The 13,540-nt window shown below is 38.7% G+C and overlaps 1 protein-coding gene across 1 annotated transcript in view; it reads left to right on the forward strand.

Annotated features, from left to right (window-relative positions):
* Window positions 1-13,540, forward strand: part of CSGALNACT2 (chondroitin sulfate N-acetylgalactosaminyltransferase 2) — a 57,928-nt gene that overhangs the window by 32,400 nt on the left and 11,988 nt on the right. The window contains 1 exon segment of the mRNA XM_037804653.1: window positions 3,187-3,268. Within this exon segment, the coding sequence (XP_037660581.1) occupies window positions 3,187-3,268 (82 nt within the window).

Genomic DNA, 13,540 nt, shown 5'->3' on the forward strand with positions numbered 1-13,540 from the left:
GAAATATAGAATGTAAGCTTTACATCAATGTTAAATTTCTTGAACTTCTTAACTACACTTAATGTGATTATATAAAATGAATATCCTTGTTCATAGGAAATATATATGTGAATTATATTATTTGTTCAAGGATGTGTGCAGCTTGCTCTCATATGTTCAGAAGACAGAGCAATAGATGATGGATGATAGGGAGGGAAAGAAAGAAAAGGTAAAGTGACAAAATATTAAAGTTGGTAGATTGGGGTATCGGTGGAGGGGGGTTGGGGTATACTGGAGTTCTGTGTATGGGGTTTGTATTATTTTTGCAACTGTTACTGTAAGTTTGAATTTATTTCAAAATAAAAATTGAAAAAAAAAGCAGGCAGAACAACAAAATGAGAAATTGAACTAGACTATATATTGTGATGAATATCATGTGTCAAGAAGATGTTATGAAATGTAAATAAAGTAAATATGGCAGTGTAGATGTAAAGGAAGATGAAAAGTAATCAATGGGAAATGGTGTGTATATATTTTAGACACTCTTTCAGTGGTAATAGGCAATGTATTTTATACCCTTTGCTGTAGGCAAGGCACTCTCTCTGTTTTCATATGTGCTAACAACCCTTGGAGGTGGATACTGTCTTTATGCTTAGGTGAGGGACTGCTGGGTGGCAGTGACATCCCTTCCCCAGGGGTGCAGCTGCGTGGGGTGCTGCCAGGTGCCCAGGCAGGGAGACTCCACATCCCCACACTTAGCCCATGCTGCACACACTGCCTCACCACTGTCTGAATTCGTCAAAGACCTGAGCATGTGTTCTATGCTTGAACCTCACCCAGCATCTGGAACCAGACAGACATGGCCATTGCCCTTAAGAAACTTTATTGTGATAGGAGGGGACAGAAAATAAAATCAGATAATAAATGCCATGCAGACGATTAAAACAGACTGAGATGTAAAGTAAGTAGGTGGTTACCATGGTTTGTTTGGTCAAGGAAGGCCTTTCTGAGATGAGGCTGTTCAAGGAGGCATCCGAATGACAGGAGTAACCAGCCAGTCAGTGGCTGCAGAAGACAATTCCAAGCAGAGGAACAGCTGGTGTGTTTCCCAAGGTGGTTGGAGCACACGGGAGGGGAACACAAAGCCGGGCCAGGTCGTGTAGAGGTTCATAAGCTCGTGTAAGGGGTTTGTGTGGTAAGTGTGACAGAAAGCTTTTGGGTGGTTTAGAGGGATAGTGTTTGTTTTCTGGCTGCTGGGGGGGGGGGGGCAGTGGATTGTGTGCAGATCCAGTTGGAAGCAGCCAATTAGGCTTTGCCAGTATACCAGGGCAGGTGAGTATGGCTTGGATGAGGGTAGTAACTGTGGAGGAAATTTGAATATGACTTAGAGTTTGAGTTGACAGAGTTTGCTGATGGATTACATATGAGAAGTGAGGGAGAGAAAGGAATCGAGAGAAGAGCAGTGTTGGGGGAAAGCTCGGGAGTTCGGTTTTACCCATATTCTGTTAGGGTTGTATAATAGACATACAAGTGACACTGTCAAATTGGCAGCTGGATTCACAAACCTGGTATTCTACAAAGAGGTGAGAGCTAGAGTTGTAGGTTGTGAGTGAATAACTGCATCCCCTGTATGCTTAGGAAAAGGAAAGAAAGAACAATGCAATAAGATATTAACCATCAGAGGATTGGGGGTGATTTGAATTTCCTTCTCCTTGCTTCAGCGAATATGCATTGCCTTAGAGATCAAGGAAAACTGATTCCTTTCCCCAAGTCTGATACTATTTGAAGAATGTGGCTTGTCGAACACTCACACCTGCTCCTGCTTCTGAACCCTTGTATGTGCTGCTCTCTTCACCTGGAATGATCTCCACATGTTTACATAGCTCACTCCCTCATTTCATTCAGGTCCCTGCACAAACATCACCTCCTCAGCCATTATAGATCCAAAATACACTGTCCCTCCATCTCCATAGAAATATCCTGCTGCATTTTTCTTCCTAGCACATATTACCACTGGAAACGTACGTTTGTTTTGTTTGCTATTTTCCCACCAAAACAAAATTCTCTGGTGGCAGGGACTGTTAGCTGTCTGCACTGTTCTGTCCCAGCTCCTAGAACCATATATGACAGATAGTGGGTGTTAGGCTTCACATTTAACTTGATTCTGGGGGTTCAGTGTCATCAAAGCTCTTGATTTTTTTCCTTTCTCTACTTGGACTTCCTTGGTGACAACTCCATTTTAAAGCTGGTTTCCCTCATGGTGGCAAAATGACTATAGCAGTTCCAAGCTTCACATCTATACCATACACCAGGGGTCGGCAAACTTTTTCTGTAGAGAACTAGATGGTAAATATTTCAAGTTTTGTGGGCTGTATGGTCCCTGTCGCAACTGCTTTGTAAGCCTTTGTAGCGTGAAAGCAGCCTTGGACAATTTGTAAACAAGTAAAAGTGGCTTTGTTACAGTAGAACTGTTGCAAAAGCAGGTGGCAGGCCAGATTTAGCCTGTGGGCCAAAGTTTGTGACCCCAGCCATGCACCATCCACAAAGAGCAAGTGTCTTCTAATAGTCCCCCCAGAAGAGTAAGGAGGCTTTGTTTTCCAAAGTTCCCAGCAAACCCCCTTGCAGCTTGTTTGCCTGAATTGGGCTTATGCCTGTGTCTGAACCAATTCCTCCTGCAAGTGTGGTGAGACTCCCTCTCAGACATAGGATATTCATGGCCCCCCTTGAACCTACAAGTGGAAAGCACTTTCCCTGACGCTCGTGGGCTACATAGGGCAAGGCAGTTACCAGAACAGAACTGTACACAATCAGGAAGGGTAGTGGGGAGTGGATGCTGAGCAGGCATCAGCAGAGGTCTACTGTACAGATTTATCAAATATATGACAGTCTGTGTTTGTGCAACTATTGTCCTCCCCTACGATGTAAGTCCCTTGAGGTCAGGCACCACATTGTTTGATTCGTTAGTGATCTCGGTGTGCCCCTTGTCCAGGGCTTTAATTCAATTGAAGCCTTGAAATGGCAAGATCCTTTGCTCATGGGAATTACTATTTTGGTAGTTGGGTAAGGATTTAATAATATAAATGCAGGTGATCTTTTATCAGTCACATAAATGGCAGGAAAAAAATATTCTTTAATATTTTAATGTTTCATTATTGATTAAAACTTCTAAATTCTTGAAAGACTAAATTGAAACTTTTTTAATTTAAGGTTCACAAAAAGGATTCTGGCTTTTGGCGAGATTTTGGCTTTGGAATGACTTGTCAGTATCGATCAGATTTTTTGACAATTGGTAAGTGTACTTTACATTTAAGGATTGGACCTTATGTGTTTGTTTTGGTACCCTAGCATTTGTCTAAAAGGTCCCAGATCTGAGTGTTTTTCTTTTAACTTACAAAAGTCTGCAGTTACTTGAAAAGAGAAATCTGGCAATACAAAAGTTTATAATTAATGTCTTTGAATTGGAGAAATGAGGCTCTAAAGGTAAAACGAAAGTATAACATATTTGCTCAACAGTTGTTTCTTTAAGATCAAAGCACCAGTACAACACACGTTTGGCTTGTACACATCTTAGCAGTTACTTTGGGTACACAACATAACTTTAATGGTATAGTCATGGATTGTTACATCTGGAAATAATCTTGGATTACCTAGTCCAGAAACTTTTTTTTTTTTTAAGAATGAAACTGCCCTTTAATTGTCTGTTGAACTATTGTGCAAAATTCCGATATTTAAAACAAATGGAAGAAGAGCTTCTCTTTAACTCTGGTAGAAGTTGGAGTGTAGGATTAAGAGTAACTAGCTTAGCTGTCCGTTCCCATAAGCACAAAGATGGTCCCTCCAGAATCTAGTTAACTTCCTTCAGTATCCTAGCTTCAATCTTACCCAGCAAAAAATAAAAAGTGTCAGAATAGTTTAATAAAGCAGAGCTGAAACCTGATTCCATATTTCCTGATTCATTCAGTGACTGCCTTTACATAGCATATTAGAAGTTACAGAATACACTTTATGTACATTTTAGGTCCATATTACACTTTTTTATAATCAGCCATTTGCCTTGGAAATCACCCCACCTTATCTCTTTATTGTTGTAATACTTCAATAATGGAAAATCAGCAAATGGCAATAAAAAGACTGTAAATGAAACTAAGACCTGTTCCCCAATGTTTTGCTTAATAAAACTGTGAGCATTCAGAATCCCTCAGAAACAGATTTTTGTACTTTTTTTCACCTGTGTCTTAAATACTTGGAGTTCCCTTATCTCTTGTTTTATAATAATTTTGAGATATGACTCCCATATGATAAAAGTCACCTCTTTAAAGTGTAGAATTCATAAAGCTGTGCAGCTATCACAGTTATCTCCCAAAAAAGAAACCCTGTACCCATTAGTAGTCATTTCTATATCCAGCCAACCCACACGTTCCCAATCCTATGCAACGTTTAATCTACTCTCTGTTGATTTGCTTCTTTTAGATGTTTCATATAAACGAAATCATAATATGTGGTCCTTTGTGACTTTATAACTGGCTTCTTTCACGCAACATCATGTTTTCAAGTTTCATCCATATTGTATCAGTACATCATTCACCCATATTGTATCAGGACATCATTCCTTTTTATAGCCAAATAATATTCCATTTTATGCATATATACCACATTTTGTTTATCAATTCAGCAGCTGATGGACATTTGGGTTTCCATTTTTTGGCTAAGAATAATCCTGCTATGAACATTCATGTCTAAGTTTTTGTTTGGACATATTTCTCTTAGCTATATACTGAAAAGTAGAATTGCTGGGTCATTGGCAACTCTGTTTAATATTTTGAGGAATTGCCACACTGTTTTCCAAAATGTCTGCATTAGTTTACATTCCCACCAGCAGTGTATGAGGGTTCCAGTTTCTCTGAATGCTTGTCAACACTTGCTATTTTCCATTTTTTTTATAATAGCCATCCTGATGGGTATGAAGTGGTATCTCTGTGATTTTGTTTGCATTTCCCTCATGACTAATCATGGTGATCATCTCATGTGCTTGTTGGCCATTTTTATATCTTTTAGTAGAAATGTCTGTTCAAGCTCTTTGCCCAATTTTTAATTAGGTTGTTTATCTTGCTATTGAGTTGTAGGAGTTCTTTATGTATTCTAATATTAAACCCTTATCAGATATATGATTTACAACTGTTTGCTCCCATTCTATAGGGCGTCTTTTCACTTTCTTGATAATGTCCTTTGAGGTACAGAAGTTTTTCATTTTTATGAAGTCCAGTGCATCTGTTTTCTTTCTTTTGTTGCTTATGCTTTTGGTGTCAGATGTAAGAATCCATTGCCAAATCCAGGGATATGAAGATTTACCCTTGTGGTTCTTCTAAAAGTTTTTATAGTTTTACATGTTCTATCTAGAATCTTGATCCATTTTGAGTTAATCTTTAATATATGGTGTGGGCTAGGGGTCCAACTTCATTCTTTTGCCTGTAGAAATCTGGTTGTCCCAGTACCCTCTTCCCCTTTTTACAGTTTGTCTTATTAACCTTCTTGTTTACCATTTCCAGATCCTTTCATTCATTCCTGTGGATTCAAGTTACCATCTGGTTTCACTGCCTTACTCCAATATGGCTTTGCTCCCATCTACCTCTTTTGTGTGCTGTCATATATGGTTGCATTTCTATAAGGTGTAGGCTCAACAGTACAGTTCTGTGTATGTTGTTTTGTTTTGTTCTTTTTTTTTTAATTCAGTTTTATTGAAATATATTCACAAACCATACAGTCATCCATGGTATACAATCAACTGTTCACAGTATGATCGTATAGTTATGCGTTCATCACCACAATCTATTTCTGAACATTTTCCTTACATCAGAAAGAATCAGAAGAAGAATAAAAAATAAAAGTGAAAAGAGAATACCCAAACCATCCCCCCATCCCACCCTATTTGTCATTTAGTTTTTACTCCCATTTTTCTACTGATTTTTTTTCAATTTTTTAACTTTGTTTATCAAAAAATTAAAAACAAACAGGCAAACAACAACCAAAAAAAACCCCACAACATTTCAAACAAAGCAATGGATTAAGGAAAACAAATAACCTAAAATAACTACTTTGCTTCCAATATGTTCCTACCATACCCCAAGAAAATTAATAAACCATGTCCAAACAGAGGAGTAAGAAAAACAAATAATCTAAAATAACTACATTGCTTCCAACATGTTCCTACCATACCCCAAGAAAATTAACAACCCCTAAGAAAACAAAGGAATAAGAGAAAAAAAAACCTAAAATAACTCTATTGCTTCCAACATGATCTTACTCTATCCAAGAAAGTTTACAAACCATAATCATTCCTGAGCATTCCCATAACATTGAGATTACCCTCCATAGTTTATCTGTTCTTATTAGATTATCATTCCCCCTCCACTAATTGGTATCTCTAGGTCCCCTACATTCTACAGTATAAAACATTGTACATTTTTCACAGAATTCACATTAGTGGTAACATACAATATCTCTCTTTTTGTGCCTGGCTTATTTTGCTCAGCATTATGTCTTTTTTTTTTTTTTTTATTTAATCTTCATTTTATTGAGATATATTCATATACCACGCAGTCATACAAAACAAATCGTACTTTCGATTGTTCACAGTACCATTACATAGTTGTACATTCATCACCCAAATCAATCCCTGACACCTTCATTAGCACACACACAAAAATAACAAGAATAATAATTAGAGTGAAAAAGAGCAATTGAAGTGAAAAAGAACACTGGGTACCTTTGTCTGTTTGTTTCCTTCCCCTATTTTTCTACTCATCCATCCATAAACTAGACAAAGTGGAGTGTGGTCCTTATGGCTTTCCCAATCTCCTTGTCACCCCTCATAAGCTACATTTTTATACAACTGTCTTCGAGATCCATGGGTTCTGGGTTGTAGTTTGATAGTTTCAGGTATCCACCACCAGCTACCCCAATTCTTTAGAACCTAAAAACGGTTGTCTAAAGTGTGTGTAAGAGTGCCCACCAGAGTGACCTCTCGGCTCCTTTTGGATTCTCTCTGCCACTGAAGCTTATTTCATTTCCTTTCACATCCCCCTTTTGGTCAAGAAGATGTTCTCCGTCCCACGATGCCAGGTCTACATTTCTCCCCGGGAGTCATATTCCACGTTGCCAGGGAGATTCACTCCCCTGGGTGTCTGATCCCACGTAGGGGGGAGGGCAGTGATTTCACCTTTCAAGTTGGCTTAGCTAGAGAGACAGGGCCACATCTGAGCAACAAAGAGGCATTCGGGAGGAGGCTCTTAGGCACAACCATAGGGAGGCCTAGCCTCTCCTTTGCAGCAACCGTCTTCCCAAGGGTAAAACCTGTGGTAGAGGGCTCAACCCATCAAACCACCAGTCCCCTATGTCTGTGGTCATGTTAGCAACCATGGAGGTGGGGTAGGCGAATACCCCTGCATTCTCCACAGGCTCCTCAAGGGGGCACTGCATCTTTTTTTTTTGCCTTTTTTTTTTTTTTTTTTTAATTTCCCTTCTTTTTTAAATCAACTGTATGAAAAAAAAAGTTAAAAAGAAAACAGACATACAATAAAAGAACATTTCAAAGAGACCATAACAAGGGAGTAAGAAAAAGACAACTAACCTAAGATAACTGCTTAACTTCCAACATGTTCCTACTTTACCCCAAGAAAGTTACCTAATATAGCAACATTTCTGTGAGCTTGCTCCTACTATATCCATCAGAAATTAACAGACCATAGTCATTCCTGGGCATCCCCAGAACGTTAAATAGCTTATCTGTTCTTCTTGGATTATTGTTCCCCCTTCCTTAATTGCTCTCTATTGCTAGTTCCCCTACATTCTACATTATAAGCCATTTGTTTTACATTTTTCAAAGTTCACATTAGTGGTAGCATATAATATTTCTCTTTTTGTGCCTGGCTTATTTCGCTTAGCATTATGTCTTCAAGGTTCATCCATGTTGTCATATGTTTCACGAGATCGTTCCTTCTTACTGCCGCGTAGTATTCCATCGTGTGTATATACCACATTTTATTTATCCACTCATCTGTTGAAGGACATTTGGGTTGTTTCCATCTTTTGGCAATTGTGAATAATGCTATGAACATTGGCGTGCAGATATCTGTTCGTGTCACTGCTTTCTGCTCTTCCGGGTATATACCGAGAAGTGCAATCGCTGGATCGAATGGTAACTCTATATCTAGTTTTCTAAGAAACTGCCAGACTGACTTCCAGAGTGGCTGAACCATTATACAGTCCCACCAACAGTGAATAAGAGTTCCAATTTCTCCACATCCCCTCCAGCATTTGTAGTTTCCTGTTTGTTTAATGGCAGCCATTCTAACCGGTGTTAGATGGTATCTCATTGTGGTCTTAATTTGCATGTCTCTAATAGCTAGTGAAGCTGAACATTTTTTCATGTGTTTCTTGGCCATTTGTATTTCCTCTTCAGAGAACTGTCTTTTCATATCTTTTGCCCATTTTATAATTGGGCCGACTGTACTATTGTCATTGAGTTGTAGGATTTCTTTATATATGCAAGATATCAGTCTTTTGTCAGATACATGGTTTCCAAAAATTTTTTCCCATTGAGTTGGCTGCCTCTTTACCTTTTTGAGAAATTCCTTTCAGGTTCAGAAACTTCTAAGCTTGAGGAGTTCCCATTTATCTATTTTCTCTTTTGTTGCTTGTGCTTTGGGTGTAAAGTCTAGGAAGTGGCCGCCTAATACAAGGTCTTGAAGATGTTTTCCTACATTATCTTCTAGGAGTTTTATGGTACTTTCTTTTATATTGAGATCTTTGGTCCATTTTGAGTTAATTTTTGTGTAGGGTGTGAGGTAGGGGTCCTCTTTCATTCTTTTGGATATGGATATCCAACTCTCCCAGCCCCATTTGTTGAAAAGACCATTATGACTCAGTTCAGTGACTTTGGGGGCCTTATCAAAGATCAGTCGGCCATAGATCTGAGGGTCTATCTCCGAATTCTCAATTCGATTCCATTGACCTATATGTCTATCTTTGTGCCAGTACCATGCTGTTTTGGCAACTGTGGCTTTATAATAAGCTTCAAAGTCAGGGAGTGTAAGTCCTCCCACTTCGTTTTTCTTTTTTAGAGTGTCTTTAGCAATTCGAGGCATCTTCCCTTTCCAAATAAATTTGATAACTAGCTTTTCCAAGTCTGCAAAGTAGGTTGTTGGAATTTTGATTGGGATTGCATTGAATCTGTAGATGAGTTTGGGTAGAATTGACATCTTAATGACATTTAGCCTTCCTATCCATGAACATGGAATATTTTTCCATCTTTTAAGGTCCCCTTCTATTTCTTTTAGTAGAGTTATGTAGTTTTCTTTGTATAGGTCTTTTACATCTTTGGTTAAGTTTATTCCTAGGTACTTGATTTTTTTAGTTGCTATTGAAAATGGTATCTTTTTCTTGAGTGTCTCTTCAGTTTGTTCATTTCTAGCATATAGAAACATTACTGACTTATGTGCATTAATCTTGTATCCCGCTACTTTGCTAAATTTGTTTATTAGCTCTAGTAGGTGTATCGTTGATTTCTCAGGGTTTTCTAGATATAAGATCATATCATCTGCAAACAATGACAGTTTTACTTCTTCTTTTCCAATTTGGATGCCTTTTATTTCTTTGTCTTGCCGGATTGCCCTGGCTAGCACTTCCAGCACAATGTTGAATAACAGTGGTGATAGCGGGCATCCTTGTCTTGTTCCTGATCTTAGAGGGAAGGCTTTCAGTCTCTCACCATTGAGTACTATGCTGGCTGTGGGTTTTTCATATATGCTCTTTATCATGTTGAGGAAGTTTCCTTCAATTCCTACCTTTTGAAGTGTTTTTATCAAAAACGGATGTTGGATTTTGTCAAATGCTTTTTCAGCATCTATTGAGATGATCAATTGATTTTTCCCTTTTGACTTGTTAATGTGTTGTAATACATTGATTGATTTTCTTATGTTGAACCATCCTTGCATGCCTGGAATGAACCCCACTTGGTCATGGTGCATGATTTTTTTAATGTGTCTTTGGATTCGATTTGCAAGTATGTTGTTGAGGATTTTTGCATCTATATTCATTAGGGAGATTGGCCAGTAGTTTTCCTTTTTTGTAGCATCTTTGCCTGGTTTTGGTATTAGATTGATGTTAGCTTCATAAAATGAGTTAGGTAGTGTTCCATTTTCTTCAATGTTTTGAAAGAGTTTGAGTAAGATTGGTGTCAGTTCTTTCTGGAAAGTTTGGTAGAATTCCCCTGTGAAGCCATCTGGCCATGGGCATTTATTTGTGGGAAGATTTTTGATGACTGATTGGATCTCTTTGCTTGTGATGGGTTGGTTGAGGTCTTCTATTTCTTCTCTGGTCAGTCTAGGTTGTTCATATGTTTCCAGGAAATTGTCCATTTCCTCTACATTATCCAGTTTGTTGCCATACAGTTGTTCATAGTATCCTCTTATAATTTTTTTAATTTCTTCAGGATCTGCAGTTATGTCACCTTTTTCATTCATTATTTTGTTTATATGGGTCTTCTCTCTTTTTGATTTTGTCAGTCTAGCTAGGGGCTTGTCAATCTTGTTGATCTTCTCAAAGAACCAACTTTTGGTGATATTTATCCTCTCTATTGTTTTTTTGTTCTCTATGTCATTTATTTCTGCTTTAATCCTTGTTATTTCTTTTCTTCTACTTGGTTTAGGATTGGTTTGCTGTTCATTTTCTAGCTTCTTCAGTTGATCCATTAGTTCTTTGATTTGGCTCTTTCTTCCTTTTTAATATATGCATTTAGTGCTATAAATTTCCCCCTTAGCACTGCTTTTGCTGCATCCCATAGGTTTTGGTATGTTGTGTTCTCATTTTCATTCGTCTCTATATATTTAGCAATTTCTCTTGCTATTTCTTCTTTAACCCACTGATTGTTTAGGAGTGTGTTGTTTAACCTCCAGGTATTTGTGAATTTTCTAAGTCTCTGATGGTTATTGACTTCTAATTGTATTCCATTGTGGTCAGAGAATGTGCTTTGAATAATTTCAATCTTTTTAAATTTATTGAGGCTTGTTTTATGTCCCAGCATATGATCTATTCTGGAGAAAGTTCCATGAGCACTAGAAAAGTATGTGTATCCTGGTGATTTGGGATGTAATGTCCTGTATATGTCTGTTAAATCTAATTCATTTATCAGATTGTTTAGGTTTTCAATTTCCTTATTAGTCTTCTGTCTGGTTGATCTATCTATAGGAGAGAGTGATGTGTTGAAGTCTCCCACAATTATTGTGGAAACATCAATTGCTTCCTTTAGTTTTGCCAGTGTTTCTCTCATGTATTTTGTGGCACCTTGATTGGGTGCATAGACATTTACGATTGTTATTTCTTCTTGCTGAATTGCCCCTTTTATTAGTACGTAGTGGCCTTCTTTGTCTCTCAAAACATCCCTGCATTTGAAGTCTATTTTATCTGAGATTAATATTGCTGCACCTGCTTTCTTTTGGCTGTAGCTTGCATGAAATATTTTTTTCCATCCTTTCACTTTCAGTTTCTTTGTGTCCCTGTGTCTAAGATGAGTCTCTTGTATGCAACATATTGGTGGTTCATTTTTTTTGATCCATTCTGTGAATCTATATCTTTTAATTGGGGAGTTTAATCCATTTACATTCAACATTATAACCGTGAAGGCATTTCTTGAATCAGCCATCTTATCCTTTGGTTTATGTTTGTCATATTTTTCCCCTCTCTCTATTAATATCCTTTATTGTACCCATACCGAATCTCTTTAGTACTGAACCTTTCTCCAAGTCTCTCTGTCCTGTCTTTGTTTCTCTGTCTGTAGGGCTCCCTTTAGTATCTCCAGTAGGGCAGGTCTCTTGTTAGCAAATTCTCTCAGCATTTCTTTGTCTGTGAAAAATTTAAGCTCTCCCTCAAATTTGAAGGAGAGCTTTGCTGGATAAAGTATTCTTGGCTGGAAATTTTTCTCACTCAGAATTTTAAATATATCGTGCCACTGCCTTCTTGCCTCCATGGTGGCTGCTGAGTAGTCACTACTTAGTCTTATGCTGTTTCCTTTGTATGTGGTGAATTGCTTTTCTCTTGCTGCTTTCAGAACTTGCTCCTTCTCTTCTGTGTTTGATAGTGTGATCGGTATATATCTCGGAGTGGATTTATTTGGATTTATTCTATTTGGAGTTCGCTGAGCATTTATGATTTGTGTATTTATGTTGTTTAGAAGATTTGGGAAGTTTTCCCCAACAATTTCTTTGAATACTCTTCCTAGACCTTTACCCTTTTCTTCCCCTTCTGGGACACCAATGAGTCTTATATTTGGACGTTTCATATTATCTATCATATCCCTGAGGTCCATTTTGATTTTTTCAATTTTTTTCCCCATTCTTTCTTTTATGCTTTCATTTTCCATTCTGTCATCTTCCAGGTCACTGATTCGTTGTTCAACTTCCTCTAGTCTTGTACTATGAGTGTCCAGAATCTTTTTAATTTGGTCAACAGTTTCTTTAATTTCCATAAGATCATCCATTTTTTTATTTAGTCTTGCAATGTCTTCTTTATGCTCTTCTAGGGTCTTCTTGATTTCCTTTATCTCCCGTACTATGGTCTCATTGTTCATCTTTAGTTCTTTGAGTAGCTGCTCTAGGTGCTGTGTCTCTTCTGGTCTTTTGATTTGGGTGTTTGGGCTTGGGTTATCCATATCGTCTGGTTTTTTCATATGCTTTATAATTTTCTGTTGTTTTTGGCCTCGTGGCATTTGCTGAACTTGATAGGGTTCTTTTAGGATTTGTAGACCTATTGAAGTCCTTATCTCTAATTTATCAGATCTACAGCTTCGTGGAGTACACTTTCTCTAACTAACCAGCAGGTGGCGTCCATGAGCCACCTGTTCTCCACAAGCCAGTTCTCCCCTGCTTAGCCTTTTTGGTGAGTGGGGGTGAGTCTTGTGGGGTCCAATTGGTGTACCAAGCTTGCGTGTGTAGTTGGTGTTGCCTGCCCTGTATATGGGGCGTGTTTCTGGGCAGTCAGGTGGGGGGGGTGGCTCTAACAATCAACTCTCCCTGGTGATTCTAGAGTTTTAAAGCTGCTGCAATAGTCTAATCCTTCAGTTCAGTCCTGCCACAGTTTGTCTCTGCCACTGACCCACAAGTCCTTGGTATTGGCGTATGGCTCCTGAGACTTGCAAGTGGGCCCCTCTTCCAGGCCGTGCACCCCGGGTCCTCTGTTGAGGGATGACTGTGCTATGTCACAGGTGAGTGCCGTCCCCCCAGGGCAGTTCTGGGCTGCTCGGCTGTGTAGGGAGGCTCCCAGTCTGCTGAAATGATGGCTGAATGGGGCTTTGTTAATTCACACTGCTCTACCTTCCCAACTCTGGGACAATCAGCTGAGGTTGCAGGGAAGGCTAATGTCCACGCCCAGTTTTGTGGTGTGTGCCTGTTATTTGAAGCACTTCCGTCACACTGGGTTGTCTGGGGCAGCTCTGGGCTATGGGGCTGGCGATGGGCAGGAGTGTTTCCTGTCCACCAGGATGATGGCTGTGAGCGGACACCCCCCTTTT

This window comes from Choloepus didactylus, chromosome 15, assembly GCF_015220235.1.
Source record: "Choloepus didactylus isolate mChoDid1 chromosome 15, mChoDid1.pri, whole genome shotgun sequence".
Classification (NCBI taxonomy): Eukaryota; Metazoa; Chordata; class Mammalia; order Pilosa; family Megalonychidae; genus Choloepus; species Choloepus didactylus.